The 13,568-nt window shown below is 43.4% G+C and overlaps 1 protein-coding gene across 4 annotated transcripts in view; it reads right to left on the bottom strand.

Moving 5' to 3' along the window:
* Window positions 1-7,219: 7,219 nt before the first annotated feature.
* PCNX1 (pecanex 1) overlaps window positions 7,220-13,568 on the bottom strand; it is a 145,489-nt gene continuing 139,140 nt past the window's right edge. For all 4 annotated transcript variants that reach the window (XM_080930318.1, XM_080930320.1, XM_080930319.1 and 1 more), the window contains 3 exons: window positions 12,711-13,153; window positions 12,198-12,338; window positions 7,220-12,081 (listed from right to left, as the gene is read on the bottom strand). In XM_080930318.1, coding sequence (XP_080786444.1) covers window positions 11,941-12,081; window positions 12,198-12,338; window positions 12,711-13,153 — 725 coding nt within the window. In that variant the 3' untranslated portion in view covers window positions 7,220-11,940. The remainder of the gene's footprint in view (window positions 12,082-12,197; window positions 12,339-12,710; window positions 13,154-13,568) is intronic.

Raw genomic sequence — 13,568 nt, 5'->3', positions numbered from 1 at the left:
CACATCATACACCTTAGACACCTGTATTACTTTCTTTTCTGTTGTGGCAAACACATGATCAAGGTAAAGGGAGCATTTAATTGGGATTACGGTTCCAGAGGATCAGAGTCTGTGAGGGGGTCTTGGAATCAGCACAGAAACCACTCAAACATAAACCTTAGTCACACAAGGATGGTTTATTGGATGGCACACCCCAAGACTGGTCAATCAGGGCTACATTCTGGACTTGGGAACTAAACCGTGACCTTGAGTCAGGATCATTTAGGCCCTTATAAGCCTGAAATCCACAAACAACCATGCCAAGTAATTCTACCAAAATTAGATTTGCTTAGGAACCTGCCTTTGTTGTACACTTTTCCTGTTCTTATTGATTGGAGTATTCAGCTGTGGCAGGGGACTTGTTTAACAATCATGTCTTAACTCGTCTACCAGGATGGGACTTGTCTAACATCCATGTTTTAACTTGCCAACCAGGATGTCAGCTACCCATGTACATGTCTCTTTCTACCAAGTAGGAGAATGTTCGTTCCCAGGGAGGTCTTGGAACTTAAACTTTACTTGACTCCTACTCAAAATGGAAATCTTATTCTAAATAAATGCAGGTGTCTCTCTTATGTTGGGGTTCATCTTAGGAGCAGCATATGAAAACAAATACCATAAAGGCTTATACACAGGTGCAGGAAGTGCTGCTGGGTGGTTGGTTTGGGTCCAAGCTTATTGTGGGTCACTATACAAAGCAGTTCTACTGACTTCTATCATGATTGGTTTCCAAGGGCACAGAACATAACAGGATATGTAATCAACTTGGCCATAAGAAAAATTCCTAATAACAGCAGAAACAACATATGAGAAAGTTTCCTTAAACTATTAGTAACAGCACAAAATGGCAGGCCAGCCAGGTAACAGTTACCTAGGCCTTAACATTCCATCTAGGCCTTAACAGAGCCCATGATAGAGAGCTCATATTTCAAACCCACAAGCATAGGCAGAGAGCACACAGGGAAATGGCATCACTCTTTTGAGACCTGAAAGCCCATCCCCCAGTGACACACCTCCTTCAACAAGGCCACACCTCCTAATCCTTCCTAAACAGTGCCACCAACTAGGGATTAAGTATTCAAACATATGAGCCTATGGAAGCCATTCTCACTCAAACTAATGTAACAGCCAAGTACAAATAAATATCTATCATGTCACATTCTTTTCTTTTTAATACAAGATTTTATTATACAGCTCTGGCTGGTCAGGAGCTCAGTGCAAAGATCGGGCTGGCCATGAACCCACATGCATGGCAATCATTCTGCTTTTGATAGGTGTCAGTCAGATTCTTCAGAGACAGCAAAGGATGCAAGCTAGCATCCTGATATTCACATATCTCCTGTGTGTTTATTGGGAGCTGCTTAATGGTCCCTGGCAATCAGCCTCTTGTGCTCTCTCTAGTCCTGCAGGCTCTGAATTTTAGTAAGCACAGGCTACACAGAGTAAAGACTACATTTCCCAGCATCCATATGGACACATGATTGTATTTTAGTCAAGGGGATTTAGCAGCTCCAGGGTTGGGAGCCTTAAAGAGAAATAGTGTAGCTGGGCACAGGGATGCGCTACTGTAATCTCAGGACTGTGGAGGATAAGGCAGGAGGATTTCAAGTTCAAGACTTACCTGGGTAGCAAAGTAAGATCTAAAAGAAAAGAAAAAAACCCAAACAACAACTCCCCTAAACAATAAACTATCAAACCCTAAACAACAGCATCCCTGAAACAACACCAAAAACAAAATAAAGAACAAAAAGACAAATTGGTGTGGGCAGGTATTTCCCCAACTTTTTCCTAGGAGATGCTAGTGGGGCTGGGGATGTCAGGAATTGCTCATCACTGTGCAGGTAAAGCTGGTAGGGCTTAGTACCAGGAAACAACACCCCTTTTACCAGCCTTTTTCTCCAGTAAAAATTCACTGTTATGTTCAGGAAGATATTGAAAGGAGGGAATTGGCTGGAGACAGGTTGAATCCATGACAAGTTGCAAACTAGCCAAGAGGTCAAGAGCTACCCCTTCTAGGCATGAAGTCTGAATCACCATCATCCAGACTCCTAGAGATATAATTCACCAATGAGATACAAATCACCTGTCCCTCCTTAATGTTCCTCCTCTCTTTGGCTTTAAAACTGAAGCTGCTAATTCAGTCGGAGTCCTTCCATCCTGATGGAATTGGGCCCCTGTATGTCTAATTGTAACTTTTTCAAACCCTACTTTTAATGATGGTTCTTAAACACTTTAACTTCCCTTTTAGCCACTACCCACCAGAAGTAGTGGGAAAGCAAGGATACAGGGAAGTGGACCTGTTTAGAAAGGTTCTTTGAAACAACTCCGATCTGTGTTGTTTGGAAATCAGTTCGCAGGTCATGAGTGGTAGCTTGACCTATTTGCAAACACCCCATGGAACACAGCAGTTCAGTTCAGTAGAGTTGGGATAGCAAACAGGAATCAGCAGTGGTAGCATGACCTAGCAGAGACAGCCAGGCCTCAGCCTTTGCTTGAGTTAGCAGGAGGGATCAGGGCCATCATGAACACCAGGAGAAGTTCTTGACTGTGCCTTTCTCAGAGAAGCGAAGACCAGTGAAGACATGAGATCAACAAGTGTTTAACTATGCAAGCAAGCCAAGCTCAGCCTCCATCTCTGCCCATCGAGTCCCATTTATACTCTCTCCAGAACCACGCCTGCTCCATGGATCTTACCTCACCATGTGTTTTGCCTCAGCCCGTGCATGTCTCAGCTGACACCACTCTGTCAATCAACCCAAGTCCACAGAAGCAGCAACAAACTGCCGCACATCACCAGAGGTTATTTTGGTGTTTGTTTCTATGGAGTCCTGACAAATGCAGCTCAACTACACAATGTATGTTGGACCAATACATGCATGTTGTGAGCAAAAAATCTTTTATCACGTGTCCTTTCAAGTGTTTGCTTTAGCTGAGCATCCTCTCTCCTGTGTCTGCTTCAGTAAAAGAAACACTCCTTCATGTGTTTGCCCCTAGCAAAACACCATCCAACACAAACTGACTTTCCAAAGAACTCTTAAGTTTCTACTTCAATATGTGGGAATAAACACTCTTTGCTTTTGCATACTATTTGAGTCTGGGGTCATTCTTTGAGTCATTCTTCAGCAATTCACAAAAACCCTAACAATCTGTGCTTCTACTGTGTCCCAGCCACCATTATAGGTCTTCACAGTTGCACTCAATCCAATGTCCTAAATAAAACAAATGTTTTCAAGTGTTTTGACAATCCCAACCCTTTTGTTCTGCTCACCTACCTTGTCGTGGTAGTGAAGGGGGGCAGTTTCTCCATCACCATCCCCTTCACTCCAGGGCATCTTCCATTCCCTCGGGTGTGGTTACCAGACTAAATTCTCTTTGTACCAAACTCTCTGAGATATCTCATGTGATTTCTGTCACACCAGGAATGGGGGCAGGGGTGCATATGCATGCATCTGCCTCCTTTCTGAGTATGTGTGCACACAACCCTGTCATTGAGTGTGTGTGCCTGTATCCCTTCTGAATGGGCATGGGTTCCCTCATCTGGGTGTGTGGGCAGCACCAAAGCTCATGTGTGAGGCACTGGCTGCCTTCCCAGTTACCACTGAGTCACCCAGGGGCACTGCACATTCCGAGTTGCCAGAGGAGCTGATGTCTGTCTACCTACCCTCACTCTGTGACATCTAGCTTGCCCTTTTCTGCCAGGCAAAGTAGCTGGAGCTTTGTGATGAGACTCCCATCCCTGAGTGAAGCCCAGAGTCTTTGGCTCCTCCTAGCCTTTGTGGGAAGCACCATACTTACAGACATACAGGGCATCCATGCAAAGAATTAAAGAACAAAGGAAAAGCCTTGTGTATCCTGGGATGCTGCACCTAGAATTTGCCAACTCAACATACACACTTCTTGTCATCAATTTCTAGCAGCAATTTAATACCTGCTTACACAGTGTTTCCGTTGTTCTTGTATCATGAGTATTTCTGAGAGCACAAGACATAACAGAGGGCCTGGGGGTGTATAAAGCCCAGTGGTGTTACACTTGCTTAGAATGTTCATGGTTCTGGGAACAATCCCTACACAGACAGAGCATACTGGACATGTGCATGCCGCATGCAAACTCTACATCATTTTACACAAGGGACCTGAGCATCTACGAATTTGGTTCTAGAATGCTCTCTTGGTTGTTAGTAATAGACAAAGAACCAAAACTGAGGCCTCAAGGCTTGGTTGGTGGTTTTTATAGCCAGTCTTGATGTCAAGTTTTATGATTGCAGGGCCTACATTGACATGTGCCAGGGAATGAATTTCAATGGGGCAAGTGTAAGCAGGTCCAGAAGCAGAGGAGTAATGATGGAGGCAGGCCTACTGTAGGTAGACTTACTCAGAGTCTCTTTCTTGATTGCTGTTTTTATGCTTGAGCCTGCTTTAAAAACATTTTTTTTTTAGATTTATTAAAGTACAGTGTACTGTATATCCCATTACAGATGGTTGTGAGCTGCCACGTGGTTTGATAGGATTTAAACTCAGCTCAGCAGTCAGGTGCCCTTGACCACTGAGCCATCTCTCCATTCCAAGTGTACTGTTCTCTGCACACACAACCCACCTGTCTGTCCAGTGTGGGTTGAGCTCCTGCTGCCATCTCCTGGCAGTCTGTCAGGAACACAGGAGAACCACTTCATTGGCTGACATCTAGGGGTTTTCTGGAGCCCATTTCCTCTGAGACAGAAGGGAAGGCTGCCCTGAGCACACTGCTGTCACAGGTAAGGCTGAAAACACTGCCTTACCCAGCTCTTTACAGTGGCCCACTGCATATAGCTCTTTAGTCCTGTGTGACCTTGCCAATGAGGAGCAGGAAGATGAAGTCATTTGAGTAGAAACAAACTATGAGCTCCAAGGCCTCTAAGCTTTACCATACCACTGGGCTGCTTTGTAGATTGTCCTGAAGCTATTTGTATTTTAATGTTAATTCCACTTCCCCAAGAAAGGCTGCCTAGTCACTACTCATGAGGTGACTTCATTGGAACCTTCCCATTTTAATTAGTAAAATAAAGGAGGGCCAGTGACTGGGTGGGGTGAGGGAGGTGGAGAAAGATGTCAGAGGTGAGAGGACAGGGGAGGACAGAGGGAAACTCCAAGATGAAGATGCAGAAGCATGAACAGATCCAGGTGGGCTTTATTGGCAATAAATAATTATGAACATTTTAAGGATTTTATAGGTCTTATATCTCATATAGAAGGGCAGTTTGTATCTTTGTCTATTTGATGTAATTTTATTGTGTAGAGGGTTTGTGGATTGAGAGTGTGGTATATGAACGTGTATGAAAAGCTATCAGGCATTAGAGTGGTGTCTGTTGGGATTTGGGGTAAAGAAACATCCTAGGACAGAGGTGGTAAATAGGCAGAGCGAAGCTGTCTGGGAAGGGAAAATGCGGACGGAGTGAGACCGTGGTGGTAGCTCGGACCAAGTGACAGAGGTGCGAGTGGCTCTGTACTAGAATAGGGCCCTTGGAGTGAGACCTGATAAGGAAATCAACCTTTTTTTTTTTTTTTTTTTTTTAATATTTACTGCAACACTACCTTGTCTTTTCAGCCACAGGCCCATTGAGTTGGGTCTTGACTCTTTCCTTGGTTTAGTTTTGAGTTACTGTAGTTAAGACCCTTTCATGTCCACAGCCTGTGTCCAGCACTGGAGCTGAACATGGGAAATAGCAGATGTTCCTTGGCCAGTAAGTTGTCAGCCCTTCCAGAACACATTCTCTTGAGTGGACCTCTTCTCTAGTCTTCTCTAGTCTCTAAGCACAGATGCTGTGTGACAGTGACTCAAAGAACCACTTCTTCCCCTGAGCTGGACTGTTAGCTCCTTGCTCAGAAAGCACCCTCCAACCAAGGGATGCTCACTTCTGGTCTCCCAGGAAAAGCCCACAGTCAGTGACTGGCTCTTGTAGCTGAAGGTCTAACTCTGAAGAGGCATGGGGCATGCCGAGCTTGTGTGGGACTGGTGGGAAAATGTATGGTGACTGCAAGCTGGGTCAACTTTGTCCTCTGTTCAGTGCCTTCCTCCAGCTCTCAGTGCAGCGCAGACAGATGCCAAGGGAGATGACAAGTCCTCACTCACCTGAAGCAATGTCAGTGCCATCCTGGTGCCAACTTTATCTAATGAAAACCCGTTTCAAGATGAGCCCTGGTGTATTCTCATATGGGCCAGTTACTTATGCATCAACACAAGTACTCTGAAGCAAAAATGAACTGAGCCCAACTTGCCCTTTAGCACAGCTAGTTCACTGGACACCTAACCAGCCCAAGTCCGACCACTAGCCACCTGAAACAACGTCTCTTGCATCTGTTTGCAAATGGGACCGTGTTCAGTTGCCTTCCATAGGCACATATGAAAGGGGAAATAGAGTAATATGGGCAAGTTCTGGCTAAACAGTTAGGAAGCTACACTCAGGTGACCCTTAAAGGCCTCACCTTGTCTACCTCAGGGGAAGACACCCCTACATGATTACTGCAAGCAAAGCACCTTTGGATCAGTTTGGATGACAAATGCCCCTTAGACTTCACTTTGAAAAGTAAGGTCTCATAGGATCCAAGTCTCACATCAGCCCCTGAGATTAACTACAAGATAAATGTGACCCTCAAGGGAGCTCTTCCTCCGATGATGTTTGCTTACCTGCATGACTCCTGTCACTACAGATCTATGCTGTTCTTTAAGGTGGAACACTGTGACCTGGGAGAGAGGGAACAAACTGGTGGGCTTCTGTTGCAGAAAACAATCTCCCTCCCAGATTACTACCAGTTAAAGTGATGCAGGACGTGCTTCATGGCACGGTCCAGAGCACGCAGACTCTCTCCATCTGAGATGTGTGTGAAGACTGGCTGGTGAGGGTGCAACCCTGCTACACTAACAAGGGTTTCTTCCTCTGCACTGCAACTTAGTGTAACTTAACACGTCTATCACCGGACACACCTACCACTAACATGCAACGTAACTCAGAGGGCAGAAAACCTTTGTGCAAGAGGAGCTGCCAGAGTGCATTTTTATCTGGTATAAGCCAAACCTCATGATTACAGATGGAGAACGATTACTTCAGAACCAAGAGTTAAGAATATGCCACACAGAACTAACACAATGTATCCTCTTTAAAAATTTTGACCCAAAAAAAAAAAAAAAAAAAAAAATGGACAGAAGGCAAAATGAAAAAAAAATTTATTTCCTGTTTTTATCCATGGTCAATACTGTATTTTTTCTGATCAATATATGTCAAAAGACTTCAGCTTTTATTTTCCATTTTAAACAACTACAGTATTTACAGCTGTTTGCAGTAACTCACACACACACTCAACACACACATGGGCACATATCCTTATCTCTGGTGTACACTGATGCTGGTAAAAGCAATGACTTTTCAGAGCTCACGAGGAGAAAAGGGAATGCCGCTCTCCTGCCACAGGCACACTCGCCCACAACCATTTCTAATGCGCCCCCTTCCTTTTCTTCATGTAGAACTCAATGTCAGGCTTGTACAGGGCTAATGTCATCCATGTTGACAATTACTCAAGCTAGTTTTAAGAAAGCACAGCCAAAAAGAGCCTCCCCATTCTTATCATTTTGGTTGCAGACTCAAGCTTAGGATATAAAGAATTTTGTTCAGTAACAAGCACACCAAACCCAAGAGTCACCTGGAGCAACCATGACATCCTCTACTGTGCAGGTGATAGATTCATCCTCACCACCTGTTAGAGGACCTCCCTCCTACCCTCTCTCCCTCCCTCCTATTGGTTCCAATGAGTCACAAATTGTCAGGTGCAAAGCTGAAGCATAAGAAAGGGTAAAGTCTATATAATAGGTATAAGAGTGTGACATAAAAGCTGTGTGTAACCCTGTGTGACCACCAGCCCGAGTTCCCTAGACACCTAGATGCTGAGTCCACAAATTGGCACACCAGGATGTTCAGCTTAGGAATGAACTTCTGCCCTGATTTAGAAAGAACACGTTTCTAGGCGAGAAGAGAAAAATCTCACCATACAGTCCTGGACAGATGACACTGGGAGGTGACACACCACAGAAGAGAGACCACGGCATTCAAGCAAGTTAGATCCTTGCAGACCTATCTGATAAGCAGTTCCTTTCTGATCACAGCTTGTGACTAGGTGACAACTTCCAAATGAGGCTGCCTGGGTGGTATGCACCAACTAAATGGTTTAAAGGAGAAACCAAGAAAATGGCTGGACATTAAATACTTTAAAAAAAAAAAAGCCTATGTATAAAATTCACTGCAGTGTTTAATATACCTCCTTTGCCCCATTAGTAAGCCTCAGTATCCATCTAAGCCTGAAACAAAGTTCAAGGGCCAGCAACAGGCTACATGCACTACTTAGAGCTACTGACAGTCTCCATTCATCCTGGAGTTCAGAAAATGCCTCTAGGAGAGATGTATCATCTCACGCAGAAACGTTCAGTGGGTTTATGTCCAAAATGACTTTATGTAGCTACTAAAGAGAGATGAGAAAGAATATTAGGGACTTAAAGGCAAAAATGCAGAAATAAATTTGCTTATACTAATGAAAAAGCACTTTAAATATGAAAACAATATACTAGACAACAGTTTATTCTTCAGTAGCTAGTAAACATAACTTAAAGAATTCTCACATAAGACTATGTTTTTCAAGTCATGTATTTAGAACAAAGGCTGATTGAAGTTTACCTAAAAAGAGACGATTTTAGACACTGGGCAAACATTAAAGACCCAGTTTTTGCTGACTCATCAGGTTAAGTTCTAGGCCGAGGCAAGAGGATGCTGGTAGGAATCTGTAGAGTGTAAAGAGGGGGTATGACTCTTGCTCAAATGTGAGGCTCTGTTGTATATCTTGAGAGGAGATAGAAAAACAAAATCAACTAATCCAAAAAGAGTTCTTAGTGAGAGCTATGGTTTCCTCTTTAAGAATTTGCATGTGCACTGCTTGACACTCAGTACTCAGAGTCATTTCTCATGTGCCTTTCGAGAAAGATATTCTCTTATCTTCTGGTTCAAGGGCCTTAAACATTATTAATATAGTTGAAAAAAAATCAAAACACCTCTGATCTGATGGAGATGTTTCCTCCCCCGCTGATGGAAACAGAGAACTCGGGACACCAGACAGCTCTTCACTGACCGCCTAAGAAGCAACTACTGCTTTTCTGTTAAGCTTGCACATGCCTCGTCTCTACCCTCCCAAGCTCCAAGAGCACCACTTCATGTTCATCTAGATTTGTGCAGATGGTAAAGCTTATTAGCAAAAAAGTCCACTTGGCAATGGTGTAAAAAGGATTCGAGATTCACCAAAAGCTTAGTTTAGGGTTACAAATACGTTGGTTTGTTGTTGCTTGCTTACTGAAGAAGACGACAAGGCCATTCCAGGACTGTCCTAAAATGGGACAGGACAAAGGAGAAAACCAAAGAACAGAGACTTCAATCATGCAGCTGCATCTAAGGAGATACAGAGTTGTTTTTAGTAATTGTGGAGTAAAGGACTAAAAGATGCTGTGGTTCTGCATTTCAGTGAAAAAGCTAAGCAGAAAACCTAAGACACTAGGATACCTGAAGAAAAACAAATTATGATAAATTTAATCTTAAAACACAACTCTTTAATTATCATTATCTTCCCTGACGTAATTAGAAAGGTAGATTTTTTTTAAAGGTCACTGGTTTTAGATTAAAAAACTAAAAGTAAGACTTCTTTTAGGGTCCCTAACTTATAAATTTAATAAAGTTATATGGTAACAAACAATAATTTGTTTCAAGGAAAGTATCCAACTCTCCCCAAAAGACTTGATACACACGTTCCATATGGAACCCTGTCTTACAGTATAGAATCTTACGTTTAGAGCACATAATGTCTAACAATGATTAGGGGGCCAGGCATAAATAGAATTCTGATCCTTTGACCAAATCATCTAAAGTTTATCTTCTGATTCTTTCTCTGGCAAAATGGATGATTTTCCGTCTCAGATGGCAAACCGTCTACTTTGCCACCTAGGAATGGTCATGACAACAACAGATTCATTTTGAGCAGAGAACAAGGAAGCAGCTGGGAGCAGAAGTCCTCGGACCCCCCCCAACACATCGGCCAGCACAGATTTGCCAAAGTCAGAGGCTAGGGTACAGCAGCCTCGGTGGGAACTTACACACTCTACAGTGGTCAATTTATAAAGAGAAAGAGCTCTTGTTTTAAAGATTCAGTAAGTCTTTTGACAAATATTTTTAAAGGATAAAGTCTGCAAAGTTTGAAGTCTATGGAAACATCAATACAAGGCACATTGGGTTCTGAACACAGACTTCACAGTAATAAAAGGAAACACAAACAGGGTTTGAACATCATGGAGAGATCCTCTTGCCTGCTGTTAGCTCTGTTTCCTGGAGTGTTTGCACACACCCTGACACCTGTATCCTTTTAGCTCTCTCCTCTCACCTCAGAAGATACTACATAAGGGTGGCCTAACACAGAAGCCACTAAGTTGGCCAGTGTCACATGTTGGAATGGTCACAGCTCGGACAGAGTCATCATGGAACATTAAAATTAACCGACCTACTGCTTTCTACTGTCTGTCCATGGTGAGACAGAGGGCTGCCCCAGGTGCTCAGGGGAGGTGAGCCATTTTCTTTGGAGTTTAAAACAAATCAAAAAAATGCTTAAAGTTGCAAATGAAACCTAAACTGCAGTTTGCACGCAGTCACGCTGTAAATCCAAGGTATGTATTTTCCTGAATACATGCTCTTTAAAAAAAAAAAACAATATAATTTATGGGACAACATATGAACTAAGTCAATTTCACAGTCATAAATATTTTTAAGACAGGTATATACTGTACAGTACAGGAAATAAATTCAAGTAATAGAGAAAGAATGGGAAGGAAGCAGAGGACAGAGCTGCTAGTGATGGCAGATCAAGAACTGAGCCACAGAACAATTTTGTTTGAAAAAATTTTACTTGTGAAACTGAACTTCATGTGAGTAACGTCAAGAGCTAGGAACTCTTTAAATAAGAGGCAACTGATCCTTTCTTAAATTCTTGGGCCTTCATCTTCATCTTGAAAAGCAAAAGTATGTTCCAGAAGCAACCTTGACAGGACCTGCCACCAGCTGGAGAGGCGTGGCACACGGGAGATGTGGCTCTCACCCGGCGGGTGGGTGCACTGGTCACCAGCTCTGGGAAAGTGAGGGATGAAGCTGTGAGTGTCTCCAGAGTCATGCGTGCTAACAGAACAGGAGCAGCAGGCTCACTGGCTGCATCAGAAAACGGAGGGGCTCGTCCTGAAGGCAATTTAAATAATGGTACTTTATTTTTATATATAAATAAATGTTCTGAGAAATCTCAGATTTAGTGCATTGCTGTAAAAAATTAGTGCAGGTCTTTTCATTAAAGTTTTTTCCATTAAAGTTTTTAGTGTTCAAGGAATAAGATAAACCTGTGTCTATTCACCATCTTTCTCACTGTACATTAACCCTTTATACTGTTATATGTCAAACCAATGCTTCCACATGGGTCTGTTTGCAAAATCATGGTCAATGGATTTCATTTTCTACAACAAAAACCATGGCAACTGTTTTTGGCAAAGAAATTAGAAAAATATGAGCTTAGAGTTAGAGACAAGAGTCCATGGGATAAAGCATAAAAGCGTAGAGAGCCTCCACTGAGAGGCTCCAACAGAGTTCTGCCTTTCATGCAGCTAACTTAAAAAAATATTTCAGCTTTATTTGAGGATGAAGACAGTGACAGGAGTCAGGATGGAGAGGAGCTTAACCAAGCCACTGGTCAAGTCTTTGCTGTGAAGGACAGGCAGTCTGTCACTGTAGGTGGATCTTCTGCAACCTTGCTTTCTTTCCAAGGGCTAGGAAGCCAGAGAAAGGAACCCAGGTGTGCAGTGCAGGCTCACACTTCTGCCCCTAGTTCTAGTACCCCGGTTTCAATTACAGTCACATATTTATCATCAATCTGGACAAGAAGCACTGTCTTATCGATGTGGGATCTTGTACTTGGATCTCTGCTGCAAGGCACCCATCGGTGAACCACCTATTAACTCAGAAGAAAACACAGTTAGACCTTGAATGCACTCACCCCCAAACCAGCTAAAACCAGACATGGGTCTGATGACCTAAAGCAAACAGCAGCTTCCTGGCAGAACTTACGTGGCCTTCCATGCCCTCCTGAGGACTCCAGTCTTTCCAGCTGTTTCTCCCAGCTTTTAACCGAATTCCTTCATCAGGCCACTGCAGCTCTTTCCTCTTTGACACGTTGATCCCTTCCAGAATCTGACTGAGATCAACAATCTAAACAGATACATGAGGATCATTTCCAACTTATTTCCCTTTGTTAATGAAGATAAGGCTAATCAAAACAAAATTCTCTCATAGGACTCTCTCCCCTGCTTACTATGAAATTTAAAGAAAATCTACAGTCCCGGGTTGATTCCTTTCGGACTCCTTCCTCAATGACCCTGTATCCAGAACTCAGCAGGAAACAAGTATTCCTGCCACAAAAGCTGCTGTTTTCAGTTCTGAAGTTGGCAGAAAAAGAACTTCCCCAACATTTCAAAGTGCTCTAATCCCCCACCTGAATGAGTCAAGTTTTCACAGGAGTCCCCCACTCAACAAGTAAGACAAAACAAAAGCCAAATAGCACAAAGCTCCTGGCCTGCTCACCTGGACTCTGTAAATCACGTCTCCCTTTCTGGCATGTGAAATGTTGGCAGGACTCGAGGTGTTGCCTGGCTGCACCTCAGTGGCACCGCTCTGACTGCCCTCTGCCCCCAGGAAGGCTACGAGGGTGTGATGCTTGCAGGCTGGGATGCTTTGGCTGGAGCTGCTGGAGGAGGGCAGGCCATGCTGTACACAGCCCATACCGCCCTGGCTGGCAGCTTCCATCTGGTTCACCATTGAGAGGCGGGACTGGATGGATGATGGCAAGTTTCGAAGTGATATCTGGCTGGTGGAGGAGCGCCGACATGGCAAAAAGCCCGTGGTGGACATGCGGAGGGATGAGTGCCGGCTTCCATAGCAGCAGGAAGACTGGCTGGCCATGGAGGCGCGTGCCGGTGACTGTCTTACCAGACTGGACTGCACCGAGTGGGCACTGTGACTAGTGCCTAGCAGAAACAACGACAGCTCTCAGCAACAGAGAAAAACTCAGGCTGGACTTGCTGCTTGTTAAAACTGTCTTCCTTAAACAGTCACGCCATAAATTTAGAGAACTTAGCATACACTTAAGTTACCCAAAAGAAAGAAACACCTGAGATTTTTTTCTTGTATGATTATATATATATGTGTATGTATGTATATAAGGTTTTTAAAAATAAAATTTTAAGTGGCTCACAACATTTGTAACTCCAGTTCCAGGGGACAAACTCCCTCTTCTCACCTCCACAGGAATTGCACACATGAGCTGTCCAGCACATACATGTAGGCAAACATTTATACATAAAATAAAAATAATAAAATCTTTCAAAAAGGAAACACTGTGTGATTTTCTATACATGTGGAATCTAAGAGTCAAACTCAGAG

The sequence above is a fragment of the Micromys minutus genome, assembly GCF_963924665.1.
Source record: "Micromys minutus genome assembly, chromosome: 1".
Taxonomy (NCBI): Eukaryota; Metazoa; Chordata; class Mammalia; order Rodentia; family Muridae; genus Micromys; species Micromys minutus.
The sequence above is the reverse complement of the archived record's forward strand: the minus strand, read 5'-3'. Positions and strand labels throughout refer to the sequence as shown.